The 17620-nt window shown below is 56.2% G+C and overlaps 1 protein-coding gene and 1 long non-coding RNA gene across 2 annotated transcripts in view; one reads left to right on the top strand and one right to left on the bottom strand.

Moving 5' to 3' along the window:
* The window catches only part of CNPY1 (canopy FGF signaling regulator 1), a 38890-nt gene extending 24370 nt beyond the window's left edge, over positions 1-14520 (bottom strand). The window contains exons 1-3 of the mRNA XM_033099168.1: positions 13806-14520; positions 5251-5257; positions 4807-4916 (exon numbers count right to left, since the gene is read on the bottom strand). Of these exons, the coding sequence (XP_032955059.1) occupies positions 4807-4916; positions 5251-5257; positions 13806-14186 (498 nt within the window). The 5' untranslated portion in view covers positions 14187-14520. The remainder of the gene's footprint in view (positions 1-4806; positions 4917-5250; positions 5258-13805) is intronic.
* On the top strand, positions 11145-13496 carry LOC117018251 (uncharacterized). Its single transcript, XR_004422198.1, has 3 exons — positions 11145-11223; positions 11368-11530; positions 12228-13496. It is a non-coding gene; the product is annotated as an uncharacterized LOC117018251 (long non-coding RNA).
* Positions 14521-17620: the final 3100 nt, after the last annotated feature.

Here is a 17620-nt window from a genome sequence, read left to right as displayed (position 1 = left end):
TCTTTCTAGGCTTTCTGTCCCTTTCTGAGGGTGTTCACAAAACAGTGGAAATCGGCCCCAAACACCTCACAGAACCAGTGGAGAGGAAGTGACACGCCTATCAAGCAAACGTTTGCTTTTTTATTATTTCATTTCACAGGAAACAGAGTGCAGTATGAGCGAATCATTGTGCTATGTGGTGTCGGGAGCGGGGTACAAGATAAAAGATGGAATCAGGATAGAGAGGTAGTCAGTTCAGTGGTCCCCCCTTATCCGGGGGGATGCATGCCAAGACCCCCAGTGGACGTCTGAAGCCACGGATAGATAGTACTGAACCGAACCCTACATACACTATGCGTTTTCCTAGACATACATCCTATGATAAACTCTATAAGTTAGGCACAGTGAGAGATTAACAACAATAACTGATAATAACATGGAGCAAGTACAACAGGATCCTGTAAAGCAAGTTATGCGAACGTCCCCTCTCTCTCTCTCTCCCTCCCTCTCTCTCTCTCTCTCTCTCTCTCTCTCTCTCCCTCCCTCTCTCCCTCCCCCCCCATAATTGATCTGATAACCGAGACAGCTACAAAGCTACTAACAGGAAGGTACCATCCACAGCGTGGAGATGCTGGACGAAGAGATGATGAGCAGGATTGAATGGGATGGTGAGAGATTTCGTTCACTCAGAGCTTATGAATTGTTTATTTCTGGAATTTTCCATTTAATACTTTCCGACTGCCATTGTCCATGGGTAACTGAAACCACAGAAAGTGAAGCTGTGGGTTGGTGGGGGTGGCTGTATACAAATAACTAGAATAAAATCTCAAAGAATTGAAGAAATGCTCTGAAAAAGGTACAAAAATACTTCTGATGTTCAGAATGCGTGAGAGCTTTGCATTTCAGTTTCTGTCGGAGTCATTTCTGTAAAAAGCCGACAAAGTGTCCTTGTAATTCAATGAAGAGGTGGAGTATGGTATGTTTGATCAATGGTGCCAGCGCACAGGACTCGTTTTAACCTGGAGGGAAAGACAGCTGGACCGTACCTCACACCACACCCCAAAACCACCTCCCACATAGAGTCAATGCTTAATCACAAAAGCACAAACTGTTGGAAGAGAAGTCAGAAAACTCTTAGTAAACCTCCTTAAACCAGGAGGGGACACCCAAAGCTGTCCATGTGGCAGAAGGGACAAGGCCCAGACAGGTCATAACCAGGGACCTCCCTTTATCGGAGGAGATGGGAAGGGAGTGAGATGCGGAAAAAGTGGATTACAAACTTTTTCTCTGTGTATTTCTAGTTAAAATTGCCATGGGATACTTCGGTAGTTTAAATTTTTTAATGAAGTAAAAATGTGAAAACCCTAAGTAGAGCCATCATCAGACACGTGAGTGTCCCCTAGTCTGACCTACGACCCCCCTGGAATCTGCTCAAAACATATCGGGGCTCCCAGCCCTGTAGCCCACTGTCTGAGGAGCCCAGGAGCCCAGGGGACCCAGCCCAGAGAGTCAGGCATTATGAAAGTCTGAGCACCTTTTACAGCAGAAGCAATCTCTATGGGATTAGGCCATTTTCCTGTTTAGAGGAGAAAATCTGCAGTTTGGGATTCCCTGCTACTGCTGGCGGTCTGTCTGTCCTTTATGCTTCAATCTAATGGGACAGACCTTCAGCGGCTTTACTCTCCCTTCATTGTTTCAACATCCACCAAGAGGATTAAAAATAATCTCTTTCCCTTTTAATTTTTCTCACCCCTCCACCCCACATCCTCTGGGGACGGCATGAATTTTTAATCCCTGTGGTTTGGGGCGGGGGAGCTGGGTTAACCCCTTGTTGAGGCCCCCGGTGAGGACAGAGCCCTGGGGGGAAAGCGCCCCCTGCTGGTCTCGCCGGGAACAGCACTGAGCCCTCCACACCTGGGCCGTATGCATCTGGTGGCAAACTGTTAGCATAGCAGGTGAAACGTGCCTTTCTCCACCCCAGGGCCATAAAGAGTCCCCTGATCGCCTGTGGGCCCCCCTTTGGGCCCCATCCAGGCCTTCCCACACTGGCAGCTCCCACCTTCCCGTACCACACTCTGGTGACCCTCTCTCAGAGGCTCTCTCTGTCTGCTCTGTGACAGGAGGGACTCCAGCCTGGGGTGAACAACTCAACAGCCCAGCAGGTCTCAGAAGCTGTTCAGCCCCGGCCCAGGTGTGTGGGCGCTGGGAGCTGCGGCGAGTGCCTTCTCCTGCAGGATGGAGGTCAGAGAAGCTGGTGCTGGAGGAGGTTTGTACTCTCTGGTCAGGAACGTTCTCTGGGAAAGGAGGCTAAGATGGAGGACACGCAGCTCGTGGGGGGAGATGTGGGCTGTGTGGGAGCAGACAGGGCGGTGGGGCGTGCAGCACCAAGGAAAGGGTGGGGACAAGGTCCCCCCCTCAGAAACAAGTGGCAGGACTGCCCGCCCCCGACTCGCCAAGGCAAATGCAGCATCTGCGGTGTGTGCAGCCGGGACAAGCAGTGCTGGGAAAGACCCAGCGCTGTGCCATGTCATGTGATTGAAACACCCTTAAATCTTCTCACCAAGTAAGGCCTGGCCTAGAGCGGCTGGTCACACGTCCCCTGTGTGCACTGCGGCCCCCTGGACCGGCCCCGGTGCCATGCTGACGCAGAGGGAATGGCCCTGCCCGGGCAGAGGACGGCGCCTCCGTCAGCTCAGTGCTTCCTGCCAGACTTGGGGGAACAGAGAACAAACAAGGAGAAGAAAAAGCAAAAAAGGGCAGGAAGATGTGTCACGTCACCGCGCGGGGCAGCCGTGTCCCTGGGACCCAGGAAACGCCCCTGGCATCTGAGGCCTTTGCCGACCAGGGCAGCCGGCCCAAACCACGTGCTTCTTTTGTCTCCCAAGTCACGCCGAGCACACGCATCCCGGCACTCACAGCAGAAGGACAGAAATGCCTCTAGACCAGCACCACGGGCACAACGGCCTGGCCCCCATCCAAGACGGGCCGTTGAAGGCCCTGCCTTCGTGCTGTGAGCCCCCTGCATTTCCAGTTTGGCCGAGCAGCCTGCTGGCCCAAGAAAACAATGCCACAGGGTTTGAGTCACGGCAGGGGAGAGTTTTCTGAGTGGGTGGAAGCCAGACGTTCCAGCAGTTTCCTGGGGAGGATCGCGGATTCTTTAAAGCACAGAGCCGTTGGGGTCACTCTGCTGTGAGTTGGCCAGAGGCAGAAGAACTGACCGCCAGCCAGACCGCAAAGCCACATGAAGGACAGAGGGCCCAGCCACGCACCATCCCAGCCCCTGAAGGCCTCCATTTACCAGATGCCACTCAACCAGCTCTGCATGTTCTCATCAGAAAATAGGGATTGCATGTACTTTGCAGGTCGCTGTCAGGACTGGAAGTCATTTAAAAGCCCCCTGTCATAGATCAGGTTCTCAATAAAGAACCGCCAGCTTCCTCCTGGTCCTTCCTCACGGATCGCATCTCGTCCGTCCCTGCCACGTCCCTCAGCCATGACCCTGCAGCTCCTCTCTTTTGCCCTTTTACCCTCTAGAGAAAGACTCTTCCTTCCTCCTGGTCAGGTGTACTACGAGTGGGTCAGAAAAACCCACATTTTAACCCCTTGTGGTATCAGCACTCTATTTACTTCCGAAGCTGTGTTGGCCTGCATACACTTCCTGCCAGGCCCCTCCTGACCCTGAGTGCCCGGGGCTGCGTCTTCCTTGGGGGGCCTGTGACCATGCAGACCTGGGGACACCTGGACACAGGGGACGAGTCTGTCACGGAGTGCACACCTGGCAGAGTTGTCACCACCCTCCCTGCAAAAGTTTCCAAATGGACCAACTGTAACAGTCTGTCCTGTGTGTAACTTCAGGAGGCAATGAGCCCAAGAAAGACTCCTGGGCCTCCACCGTCTTCGGACTTGGGGGAAAACGTCCCGAGGTCCTTCCGGGGGTCCTCCTAACTAAGGCAAATGAGAGCATCACACTCGGCCTTCCGGAAGGGGCGTCCGACCCTCCCGCCCATCATCCTGAAGGGACACATGATTCCAGAAAGAGGTGGAAAAGGAGACAGCCCACCTCAATCATTTGCTCTAAAACAGGGTGCACTGCGCTGGGACCAACAGCAAGAAATCCACACCCAATCTCCGCATGGCTCTGAGTGAGGCAGACGTTATTGGGGACAACTTTTCCAATTATATTTCGCTTAGGATGACATCAACCTTGGCTTACCTGTTCTGAGTACTCCCTACCTGAGAACCAGGTGGGCAGGAGACGGGAGCCCGAATTCACAGTGTCCCACCCCGTCCTCCCTCCTAGCTTCTCAGACCCCCATTTCCCGCCCCAGCATCGTAAGCTCAGGGGCAGCCCCTTCTCTAAGTTGTCTCCATGGAGGGAGAACGTTCTCCTGCCTCTCACGCAAGTGCCCGAGTCTGTCCTGCAGATGGGTCTTGCGTCCTGGCCCCACTAGAAATCTCTGTGGATCTTGGGGGGCAGCCTAGGGGTGGGTGCTCAGCCTTTGAGTGACCCTGGGCAGCCCCTGCAGCCACTTTGGGTGCCCTGCTGGTCTTGCCCAAAAACCATGGAAGCGCTGTTTTTATCCTGATGAACAATAGTGCCGAAACGTCTTCCGACATGACAAGACACAAAATTTAGGTGCTGGGAGAGATACTTCAATTTCAAGCGTAAAGATTACTTTGGGTCCCTTAGGACTCAGAAGCAATTTAGAGCTGATACCCTGAACAAGGGAAAGGTTAGAAGATTAAGACCAACTGCTGTTTGGATAAATGGTTGGTAATTGCCCACATCCGCAATTATACACTGGCACATAATTTCTTTTCCGCTACCTTTTTCCTCTCCTGCGTCCCATCAGGATTTATTCGGGAGGCGCCCACCTTGATCTTCTGCCGGGCCTTGGTGACGTCGTACTCCACCTCAGCCATCAGGGCCCTGCATGCTAAACAAGGCACAAAGCGTCTGTTACCTCCAGAAGGCAGAGCAAGGCCCCCTCTGAGCCTCCTCTAGCGGCAGTGTCAGCACGTTCCCAGGCCCCAGGACGGACTCTCACCCTCCCACTGCTTCTGCACCGGCGAGGGCTTCCGACAGCCAGACTGGGACTAGTCTTCTTTGTGAACCCTTTTGCACTCTTTGTGTTTTTTAAAACCACAGGCGTTTTAGTTTTTCACGTAAAAACTGTTTTTTGTTTTTTTTTAAAGAATAAAGACACCTGTGCTCTGTGTCTCTCACAGATCCTGACACCCATCGGGTCGCATTAATGACACCCAAGAAGCCCCCACACTATGGAAAAGGTTTGTTTAAAACCGGGCCCTGCTCCCAGAGACACACTTGGGCTGGAGTTTAAAAATCAGGGATTTAAAAGCTCACCTTTGTGGGCTCTATGTCCGATTTCACCCCTTCTTCCCGGGCAGGCTGCCCAGCTAATTCTCAGAGACATGAGTGGAATGATGTCTCGTGCGCCTCACAGGGAACTGACTTGGGACTTGCCGCCTTTGCTCTGACTGGATGCCGGACAGTGGGGACCAGCCTCATAAGGTGAGGCGTCCCCGAGTCAGGCGCCCTCACGTGCGGCACGAGGCCTGGACGTGGTCCATCTTGCTCAAGCACACTATTTCAGGGGACTTTGGTCAAACAGCACAGCGTTTAGAGGCCCAGAATTTGGATTCTGGCTCTGCTGACCCTGACATTTGTGCATTTCCTGATTATACTTCAGAACGTGGTGGCTGCTGGCTCAGGCTGAGTTGATGACAACACAGGCCCCCCAAACCATGGAGACAGCAGCGCTGCAGACCGCGCATTACGCTCCAGGTACAGCTTTCCGCAGGGGTCACTCCCGAGCGTACTCAGTGCAGGCCTGTGAGTGTGTCCACAGTCCACAGAGGCTCGCGGCCCAAGCCGCATGTCAGTGCGGAGACTGGGACTCAGACCTGGGGCCACACAAGCCCCGGTAATGCCCTGATTGCGTCCCTCACTGGCCAGGTGACCCTCCATTCGTGTGAGCTGTAGTCGGTCACCGTGATTACCTGTAAGTCCAACAAGTGGCACCCAGTGCTTCCAGGTCCCTGGACCTCCCAGAAGAGCAGCCTGGCCCCCCAAGGCCACCGCCAGCAGGAAGGGTTGTGGCCCCACTGCTGGAGGCGTCCAAGGCCCCCCGGCTCCCCACGTGGCGCTGTCTGTCCTGTGCAGGGCCACACGCCACCTCCTGCTGGTGCCCCTTCACCCCCAGGAAAGGAACTTGCACCCACACACTTGGAGAACACACTTCCTTGGTTTCGGCTCTGGCCGAAGGACCAGGGCATGGTGAGATGGGGAAGGATGCAGGGCCTGGGGCCCTGGGGACGGTGGGGCCGACCTCCTGACACCTGGGCAGCGATTTCCCACCCTCCACGTGACTGCTCAGCTTTCCTCTCCTGTTCACTAGGCTCCAGATGATGGAGCCGTCTGACCCAGGGCGGAGGCAGGAAACATGTCTGCTCTCGGCAGGGAGGGCTTTCGCCAGGGGCACACCTGCCAGACCTCACAGGTGGTAGACAGTCTTGGGAGAAAAGTGAGGTGACCACCACATGCTGAGGGCTGGACAGGAGCAGGGGAGGAGGAGACGTGATTTTTCTAGAGGTTCCCGACATCCTTGCTCCCGCGGGAGGGAAGATGGTGGGAACTGGTCTTTTGGACACAGAGCAGGACGTGGTCAGTGTGAGGAGAGGTGGCTGCTCTGGCCCCCGAGCAGTCCCGGCCTGAGAGGGAAGGGCAGGCCATTTAAAGGGTCCCAGAGAGCAGGGACGGGATGCCAGGGCCACCACCAGGGGTCCGGGTGGCTCTGTGCTCTGGCTGGGCATGCCAGCTCTCGGAGGACATGGGGCCGTGGGACAGCATGTGGCCCTGTGTTCATTGTCCCTGGCTGCAGATCCTGGCCGACTGGGCTTCATCCCGGCTGCTGTATGTCAAGTTCTATCCTCATTGCAGGGTGAGGACCAAGTCTAGATGGTACCTAGCACGTACACGCAGCCACGTGTCCGTCAGGCGGTCCCTTCTCCACCTCCGCTGGAACAGCCCAGGTTCCTGGGATCCCCAGCTTGACCTGGTGACCCACCTGGGATCCTGGGTCCTGAGTACCTCTGTGTCTGCAGCCCCGTGTTTCGACCCGGTGAATCTGGGGTGCTCTCAGCTCTCTGGGACCCGCAGGGCTGCCAGGCAGGCTCTGGGATGCCTGGCCCCCAGGCTCTTGGGTTACAGGTTGACACCTCACTCCTTGAAGAGGCTCCCCCTAGAATGGCTGAGTGGATAGCAGTGACATCAATGTCGCCAAGCGCCCTCGGTGGTCAGGGTGGAGGTGGTGGGGGCTTGCTTTTCTCTCCTCCGGCACCAGCTGCCTGGAGTCTCAGTCCCCGGGGGGGGAGGGGCCACACTCACTGGTCCACGTGTGGCCCCACCCACAGGGAAGGCGGCTTTTAGGACAGAGGTGGGGGTGAGGTCCTCCAGGTCTGCGGCCCTGACCTCCCCACGGAGGGCGGTGGCTCGATCAGAAAAGATCATTTAAAATTTCTGCCCCAGGTCACAGAACAAGCTAACAGGCTCACATCAGCGACCTGGGCCTCCAGATTTCTAGTCCAGCATTAATTTAAATGTTAATCTGAAACCTTCACTTCAGTCACTGGAGTTTCGAGTTTATTAGAGCAGGCGGCAGGAGTGGATCCTCAGGGGGGGGTTGGCAGGTCACGTTGCCTGCCAGAGGGCGAGCCCTCCTCCCAGCTGGGCCCGCCAACCTCTCCCGTCTGTCTGCCTCCTCCCTCCTTCCCTTTCTCTCTCTCTCTTTCTTGGGGTGAGATTTGGAAATGGGGGGGATGGTAGTGGACGCCATGGTCCCTGGGGGCTCAGGTGCTGGAGCCGACAGGGCAGGTTGTGTGTGTCCCTTCCCAGGGCTGCCGTCAGTGACGTCACACAGGAAGCCTGAACCCACCACGGCACAAGCATTCACACAAGGGGACTGGGCCACCACTGCCAGGTGGGACCCAGACAACCCTCCCCAGGAGGTGAGGCAAGCTGATGGCAGCAATGAGAGCAGAAAGATGTATCGGGGTGATGGAAAGGTACTATTATAAAACCATGCATTCTCTCATTTTCCTACTCCGTTTTATAGCCTACGTATATTCTCAACTTGCAGCATAATTGTGACTATTGTAAAATTGTCGCGTAACATCCCATCAAGTAGATGCACCATCATTTCTTTAACTCTTCTGTCTGAGCATGTCAGGTTGTGTCAAATGTTTAAGAGAGGGCTAATTTAGCTTCCCAAGTTATCCTCGTTCGCAGGACAGCTGCCTTTCTGAGTTACCCTGGTTCATAATTGTGTTTCATTCGTTCACTCATTCAGCCCATGTTCCAGCCCTGGTGCCGCGCCCTGCACCCGGTGCTGGGGACGTGATGGACCGCAGGCAGTCACGTCCTACCCCACACTGACGGCTGTGCGGGCCGAGGGATGGCCATCGGCGCAAAGGAGATCAGCGTCATGACGTCAGGAGAACCCATGTGACAACCGGGAGTAGAAACTGAGACCGCAGTATTTCATCATTTCCCACGTCCTCAGAGCAGGGCCGGCCCGCGGCCGCCGTGACCAGCAAAGTGTGGGGAGGGGAGCAGCGTTGTGCAAATGCGAGGGGCCAAACCTCAGGAGCCTCGCGGCTTTCGCCGGCGCCCTCTTGGAATGCTCTGGCCACCACATCGGGAGCCCAGACGGGACTGCTGAATGACAAGCAGTCACGTGGGAATGGGGACAAGGCAAGAACCAGCATCCAAGCCCCAGGCATGGGAGGAAGTCGTCTCAGATCACCCAGCCCCGGTGGACCCCTGCACGACAGCTGCAGGAGTGAGCGCAGGTGCGACCAGCCGACCCGTGAGAGGCCTGATCAGTGCATGTTTAGGCCTCTGAGTGTGGGCCGGTTGCCAGGTACAGGTGGCTGTACACAGGTGCGCTGCACCTTGTCAGGGAAGACGGGGGGCAGGGGGTTTCCTAAGAAAGGGATGGTAAGACCTGAAGGATAAGCAGGCATCTCCCTGGTAAAGAACAGGGAACAGCGTCCTCGGGAGAGGGAACAGCATATGCGAAAACACCAGTGTGGGAAAGTGTAACATGGGAGGGTCAATCGACACTAGAGCCCGTGTGCCTGAGGGAGCATGTAGGGGGCGTGGCATGTGAGGCTGCGGAGGGTGGCCGGAGCCAGACCAGGCAGAGCTTTGCGGGGAGAGCCAAGGAAGTGTGTGATTATTCTAAGCCATGTGGAACCACTGCAGTATTTTGAGTAAGGTGAGAGTTGATGAAATTTGCGTTTTTCAAAGATCATGGAGGCTACGGTTAAGAGAAGAGACTAGAAGGGACCAGGTGCGTGCAGCTGAGCCTGCTGATAGCCACTGCACCAGTCCCAGCAGGACATGACTGTGGCTTGGATTCTAGTGAGGGAAGAGCAGATGCAGAGAAGTCAGTGAATTCAAGAGCTGTCTGGGAGCTGATCAGTACGACTGGTGACTGATATGCAGGTGGGCAGACCCTGCATCCCAACCACCACTTCTGGTCCACTTTTGTCCTTCTGTGTTAATGAAGCGCCACTGATCTTCAGTTATCAGCAGGCATTTGTGTCTGAAAACTGGCTCCTCCCCAGGTCAATCTGACCGCAGCCATTCCACGCATGTTGCCAATTGTCACTTTGGGATGAGCATGCATTGTAGTTCTGGCCACTGAGACATGACGAGAGGGTTTGCCTCCCTTTCACAAAACAGAGACATTCCAAGGGCTCCTGGCACACTGCCTGTGCACAGCGCTGCCTGCAGGAGGCAGCTGGAAATGTGGCAGCCACCCTGGCACCGGGAGGAAGCAGCCTGCGGCTCAAGCCAGCGAGCTGAGCGGGCGGGAAGGTGGAGGAGCCTGAGTGTCTGCTGACAGTGCCGGGACCACCACAGGCGGCTCTCTTCCTGACTTGGGTGATTTCACCCATTTTCTCCTCGCTGTTGAAGCCATTTTGAGTGAGGCATGATGTCACTTGCTTCCTAAGCCTGTATTGGCTTCAGGGATGCATGGGTTTCCTAGGGCTGCTGTCACAGAGTAGCACAGATGGTGCAGCTTACACGACGAAGCTTGATTGTCCGTGGCGGGAAGTCCATCACCACGGTGTTGGCAGGGCTGGTTTCATTCTGAGGACTCTGTCCTTGGCTTGTGTCTCTGTCCTCTCCCTGCGTCCTCTGTGCCTGCACATGTCTGCGTTTAAATCTGTTCCTCTCATAAGGAAATCAGTCATATTGAATTGGGAGTTATTGGTTATATTGGTTATTGATTACAACCCTAATCCTCATTAGGGTTTGGGTCCTTAAAGACCACATTTTAATTTATGTATCTCTTTAAAGACCTTATCTCCAAATACGATTACATTCTCAGGACCTCAACACATGAATTTGGGGAAACACATTTCGGCAATAAGGGGAAAAGTTCATTTCCATATGTCAGACTCCACAGGTTGGCAACTCCAGCGTTGGTTAACTCAGGACCTCGTGACATCCTAGCTCTGGTCTTCGTAACGCCCTGGGCTTTCCCGCCCAGTTGGGAGCCGCGGTATGTTCTAAGCTTCAGGTCCTCAGACTCCTACATCTAGAGTCCTAGACGAGGACTCCCTTGTCCACTTGCATTTGTAGGGAACACAGTCCCAATGCCCCCGGCAGACTTCCTCCTACTCTCATGGGCCGGAACGGTCCCATGGCCTGATTGACCCAGTCACCCACCGGCAGGGAAATAAATTACTATGTTTAGCTTAGACCAATTGACACTCACTCTCTGGGGCTAAGAAGCACGTGGCCGCTGTATCGCTGAACAAGATGAGGGTTCTGTTAGCAAGGATGTGCCAGCCCTGACACCCCAGGAAATGCCCTTCCTCAGTCTAATCTCAGCACTGGGCAGCGATTCAGAGAGGCAGCAGGTGGGGGGCAGGGGGTGCTGGAAGGAGGAGGCTCACCAGCTGGTGCTAAGACAAAGCCCAGCCCCAAGGCTCTGCAAATACCCAAATACCTCCGACCATACACCCCCCCCTCAAGCCATCACCACGGCAACCCACCCGCCTGAGCGACTCCCCATTGAGTTTTAACCCAAATTACATTTTCCAGGTCTGAAATCAGAATCACAGTGAGAAGAACTCATTTTAACAACTCGCAGGTGCTCTGGGTGGGGAGGCAGGGATGAGAGATGGATGGAGGAAAGGCACAGGCGTGTAAGTCGTATTTTTAAGTTAAACAGGCAAATCCCAGTTACTCAGCATTTTCCTTTCGGGAAGAAGAGGCAACAGGAGGATTTGGTGGGAGCGTTTGTTTTCCAGGGAACATTCTAGATTCACTATAATCCTATTTATCTCCAGGCTCACTTGGTCATCTTTGGTGTTCAAGATAACAATGGCCTTTAGTCACTAAGGCGGAGATAATTCTGCTCAGCAAGTGCTGTTCCCTCCAGGAGAAACGGGGACAAATCCACAGTTGCTGGTGTCTGGTACTAACCAAAAAAGCGTCTCGGTCGGCCTTCAGGTAAGCCAAAACCCAACCCACCAACATGCCGGTTAGGCCTCACTTAGGGTCCCTTCTGTTCCGGTACTTCTCGTGCCATTATTCTGAAAGCTTTCAGTCTGTATTTTGAGTATTACATTTCTCTTCTGTAAGACTTGATAATATTAGGAAAAGTCTAGAAGAAGCATCAAGCGGGCTGTTTGTCACTGACCTGTTTTCACGAGGCATAGGACAGAGCTGTTTCAGTGGGTCCCTGTGGGTTAAAATGACCCTGATGTGATTCCAGGTCATTGGGATTGTTGGGTCTAGAACTCTCCCCGTGTGAGACGTGGAGTGCCCCGTCCTCAGGACCCAGCCTCTTTCGCTCCCTCCCCCAGCAAGGGGCCCTTGAAAGCCTCTCCTCCTCCTGTCCTGCTCCTCGTCTGCACGTGGCTCGTGGCTCGTGGCTCGGTATTTTCTACCTGGTCCCCCGCCCCCTTCTTTCTGGGCTTTCCCTGCGCGTTCAGAGTATCAGGGTGGAGACGTGGAGAGTGGTGGGGGAGGAGGCGTGGGAAAGGGAGGCGACGCTCTCACCACGGCCCCCAAATCTCGCGGACGTCTCACTGGCCACATTTGGAAAAACTCTTTTGCAATGTATGTTCAAATCAACTAAGAATTTAGAACTTAGAGGCTGGGGGTGGATGGTTGATGCCGGTTTGCCTGTTTTGTTTGTTTTCAGACCCAGTGGCTTCTGTGACCACATGGGGAAGGAGGTATGCAGGAAGACCCAGGATGATTTCATGCCCTAGAAGTGGAGGAGGGTCTACGGTGACGGCACATGATGTCATTTACCACCTGGGCATCTGGGCTCGTGCTTTACAGGCGTGTTGGTCACACGTGCCGCTCAGCTCATCGTTCGGCTCATCACTCCCCAGGCACGTGACTCGTCCTGCCCAGTAAGCTGTGAGCGGAAGTCCTGCTGTCATGTGTGTCCTCAGGTCTGGGTGCTGGCCAGGCCCCTCCAAGCTCTTTGGCCTCTGCCGGTGGGAGCCTCAGGGTGGTGCCGGTGTCATGACTGCCCTGCTGGCACCGTCTTGAGATTCTTACCAATTTGTGACCAGGGACCCTGCATTTGCATTTCGCACTGGCCCTCGTACATGATGCAGCCGGTCCCATTGTGGGAGGAGCGAGGTGACCAGCTGACTGCCAGCTTGGGACGGCTCAGAGCCAAAGGCTGGCCCTGTGTACCAGTCCGGGCCAGGGACCTGAGGTTGGGAGAGGAAGGGCACTGAGGCCGGACAGGCAGGCGTCATGGCTCTTTGAGGCCCAGCGGCAGCCAGACCAGCACCTACGAGAGCTAGGGGGCCCAGGCCAGGGTGCCACCAGCACGTGAAGGGCAGGCGGAGGTGAAGACTGTATCCCTGAGCGCTTGGGGGGCCAGGCTCCCATCACCACCCTGATACTCTGAACGCGCAGGGAAAGCCCAGAAGGAAGGGGGCGGGGGACCAGGTAGAAAATACCGAGCCACGAGCTACGTGCAGACGGAGCAGGACAGGAGGAGGCGAGGCTTTCAAGGTCCCCTTGCTGGGGGAGGGAGCGAAAGAGGCTGGGTCCTGAGGACGGGGCACGGTGACACTGAGGGAGCCTCTGTCACAGCAGCCAGACTGCGTGTTTCTAAGCAGAAAGGCCTGACAGAGAAGGGGCGTCTCTGGTTTCTGGAGGGAAGGTGACAACACAGCCAGAGGCTGTGTGTGTCTGTGTCGTGGGGCAGCTCTTATCCCAGAAGGTCCCTACAAGTCACCCTCCTTCTGGGGACGTGATCAAAACTGAGCAGATCCTCACCGTCGCCGAATTCTGAATGAACTTGTTAAAGCATTTTTAGTGTAATGAAAACATTAGGTCAATTCCTAGCAGTGACGGTTGTCATTAAATCAATAGCATGTGCAGGCCATCACGCTGACGGCTGACACGCACGCGTGAAGGTCTGCGAACAGCTGTGGAGATGCACAGGGTGAGGGTCGAGAGGGGGTGACAGGGAAGATAGAAACCTGCGGCCCAGGAGAAGAGGGAAGGCGACCACGTTCTGAGGGCCTCCTGGGGCAGGTTCTGAGACCTGTTTGCACTCGCTGCTCACGCAGCTGGACAAATGCAGTGTTTCCTGTGTTTGCAGCGGGCGCACCCAGTAGGGTTCTTAACACTTAGCCCACCTTTATCTCTTCCCCCGGTGAGTCAGCCCGAAAGAATGGACGGTGGGAGTAGGGGCAGAAGGAAATGCTGCAACAGGAGCCTGAGGTGAGCCCTGGCAACACGCGCTGACATAAACCTGGGGGTTTGTGGGGCTGTGCTTTCCGAGGGCAGGGCCCCCCATAGCAGCTAACACACCCACCAGTATGGATGGGCTTCGGGAACGCTCAGGCTGAGTCCAGAAGCCACACATCTGTGAGCTTTCTAAGAGGGGGTCTGTTACGAAGTGACGGCCAGAAAGGGCTCTCAGCCAGGGAGCGGTTCTCAGCCAGCTTGGATTCTGAGGCGGGAGAGTGGGGCCAGGAAAGTAAGAGGCTGGTCCCCCGGGGCAGGAGCACTGTGGGCAGGACTCGGGCAAGGCCCCTGTGCACACCTGCTCCTGGGTCCTCCGTGGCCTGTGGCTTCCTCCCCACAGAGGCCACTTCCTAGCGACCAGGGGAACCTCCGTCCACATTCTCTTCTCTGCGTTACAATGCTCACGCCATCTTCGGAGCCCCTACTGCACGCCCGGTGCAGGGGTGACACATAAAGGGACACGGGCACTTGTACACAGGACCCCAAACTCAAGGAAAAGGGCTGGGTTGGAGAGGGATGCTGGAGCTGCCGTTGTATAGTGATGAGTAAGGCCAAGGACCCACCTGGCTGGGATCGATCGCCTCGGCCGACTAGGTAGGTGCAATCATCTAATGCAAAACAGATTTCCTGGTGCCAGGAAGAGCCGAGCGGGTGCTTTCTCACCGGGGTGAGGGACCTTATCCACGGACACGGGTGGAGACAGGTGAACCATCTTCTGCTGCCTCCGTCCCTCCCTGGGTCCAGCAGGGAAGAAAGGGGCTGACCTCACGGGGAAGAAGGCAAGAAGGATTCCAGTGTTGCTACTCTGAGCAGGGATGAGCCCTGCTGGTGACGGAGAAAGGATGGGGCGCGTGGTACCAAGAGCCTCAGGAAGGCAGACCCTTGTGTAAGGAGTGACAGCACCATCCTCTTAGGGTCAGCGCGGCCCCAGGCCACCCCAGAGAGACACCACTGTGCCCTCACCCTCATGGCGCCGGCTGGATGTGGTCCGCTTTTTGTCCTGAGAGGCCGGACAACAGCAGCTAGCAGCCCTGTCACCTGGGTAGCCAGAGGTTTCGGGGCAGGCTATCCAAGCTCATCAACAGCGGCATGGACATTCAAGGGGTGGGCGCCACAGCCAAAAAGTAAGCTTCCAGTATTTAAAGACACACACACGACTCACGCTGTAGAATTAAACGTGTGTCACGTGCACTCTAAACGCTGGATCCAAAGTTAGGCATGATCCCAGGTAACAGTCCTCAGCCTCTCCCACAGGCCACCAAGAGCAGCCACACTGCACAAAGGCTGTCAGAGGAACCGTCACCCGTCCCAGAATTCCAGGAGAGGAACCGAGTCCAGGCCGCTCTGCACCCAGCCTCTCAGCGAAAAGGACAAGGATTCGTGGTAAAGTGGCAAAGGATGCTGATTTCATGCATTTTATTGCTCACATTACTCGTAAGACGTGGCGGGCAGCTTTGCCCCATTGCAGCCCCCACCCCATGGGTCAACGTTCCTGAGCTCTAGCTCTTCGTCAGGGCGAATCAGAACGCAGAGCAGCCTCAATGCATCTGCCGGCAGTGTGCAGGCTGTTCGTCTCCAGTCACACATGGATTTAACCCAGTGGAAGGGGACATCCCCTCCCAGGTGTCCCCAAGTGAGTCTGCTTCAAGTAGAAGGAAACATGGAAAGAGATTTGAACAGAGCGATACAGAACGAGAGAGACAAAATGGAGACGAGTGTGTGAGACAAGATTTCACCGGTGGAGCTAGACTGGTGAAACAGTGCTGTGCGAGGGCCACTGTCACCCCCTCCTTGGTGCCTCAGTTTCCCTGTTCAGCCCCCTCTCCTGCACCTACAACTACGGGCAGGGAGTGCAGACCACTTTTCTCCTCCCAGCCCATTTCTGGGAGCTTCTGCATTTGCACCTACCTGGCGTGCCAAGCCCTGCACCCTGCTGTTCAAACTCATCAGTATGTAAAAAAAAAATTGAGAGCCCCTAATCTATATCTATTTAACATGTCCTCCATGCCACCCCCTCCAGCTCTCACCGCTGGGCTCCCAGCCCTACGTGCTCTCCCCACCTTGGCTCACACAGCCCCCGAGCCGCCTTGCTCTCCCCACCCTGTCCCAGCCCCTTGGACCCACACAATGCGCCTGCGGGACACCACCCCTCAGCCCCCTTCACCCCCACTGTCCCAGAGCCGGGTGGGGAAGCCACACAGGCCACAGCAGCGGCCTGTACCTGGCAGAGGTTGGACACGCACAACTGGCCTGCCCTCAGCCCAGAGACCCCAGGGCCCGTGATGGGGACAGCCGTGCAGAAGCAAACCACAGAGCTAGACTCGGCTGTGAGTGCAGAGCCGGCAGAAGCTTCTGGACGCTTCTGTCCCAGCATTGGAGCCTCTTCCTGATGTGTACCCGTCTGTACCACAACGGGCCATCTATATTCAGTCCCCTCACTCCATTACCCGGGTAAGACTGAAGGAACAGCCCTCCTGCCTTTTGTCCTCTGACCTGGAGACGCCTGTGGGTTCTATGGTCCAAAAGGCAGATTTTCAGCCAGAAAGCCTGGCGGTGCGTTTGTTCAAGGCAATCCGAGCTGATACCCAGTAGCCAGTTGCCCCATGATAGATGTCACCAAAGTGCCCACGGGCGGATATGCCAGCCTGACCCCCAATGCTAAGCCGGGAAAACGAGGCTCAGAGAGGTGAGGTGAGCCCCAGAGCCCACAGGCAGGGTGGCGAGGGGCTCATGCGGGAGCCTCCACGCGGCTGCTGCAGCCTCTGAACACGGGGCCTGGGCCGCGGGGGCTGAGTCTGACCCCAGAGGGCTGCGCCTTCATGTGCCCCGGGGGTGGGGGTCCGTGGGGGAGGAAGGGGCCTGCCCAGCGGCTGTCCCGCGCTGCCCCCGCACGCACTCACCTCCACAGAACACGGCGGGGTCCCGGGCGGGCGCCGGCCACACCTGCAGCGCCAGCAGAACCACGGGCAGCAGCGCGGGCCTCATGCCTGGAGCAGGTCTCCTCCAGGGCCCCCCCCCCCCCCCCCCCCCCCGAAGCGAAGTGAGTGGCAGGCGAGGGCCGCCACCGCCTGGTCGCCCTGGAGACCAGCACCCGCCCGCGCAGGGGCTGCACCTGCGCCAGTCCAGGTGCGCCAGCGGCCTCCCCCGCTGGTCACCGCCCCGTCCCCTCCCCCACACGGGGTCCCCAACTCTTCACTGCTCAACTTTTACCCATCCGTGGTCCTTACCTCCGTCCACAGCCCTGACCCCCACCCAGTTCCCCCACCTCCATCGCCGTCTTGGTCTCACCCCTGTCCCCGCACCCCTACGCCGGCCCCACCCCCACCCCACGGCATCTGCTGGGGAGGGTTGGCCTTTGGGGGCGACAGCCATAGGAGCTGCAGCAGCTTGGGGCACAGAGCCCAGAGTGCAGGAAACGGTGAATCCGCACAAGTCATGTCACTCCTGTGGCCTCGTCCTCAAGGGGGGGCTACAATTGGCGGGAAAATGTCCTCCTGAGAAGCTCCTCCTAGCTGTCACCCCACCCCCCATACACGAAAGGCCTCCTTTCCTGGATCCTGAGGGGACAGCACTAGCCCCTCCTTCTCCAGGACCTGCCCCTCCCCCAGCCCCATGGCCATGTCCCTGGTACCTTTCCAATAGCCCAGGTCCTTCCCACTTGCTCCCCATCCACCCCCAAAACTAAGTATTATGACTATGTAATTTCACTAACAATTGTCACCCCAATAAATTTTTAAAAAATTTTTAAAAAACCGACTAAGTATTATGAAAGGGCTGACGAATGAAGTATCTCATTTACATTTTCACAGGATG

The sequence above is a fragment of the Rhinolophus ferrumequinum genome, chromosome 26 (assembly GCF_004115265.2).
Source record: "Rhinolophus ferrumequinum isolate MPI-CBG mRhiFer1 chromosome 26, mRhiFer1_v1.p, whole genome shotgun sequence".
NCBI classification, from domain to species: Eukaryota; Metazoa; Chordata; class Mammalia; order Chiroptera; family Rhinolophidae; genus Rhinolophus; species Rhinolophus ferrumequinum.
Note: the sequence above shows the minus strand (reverse complement) of the source record. Positions and strands in the feature narration are given on the sequence as shown.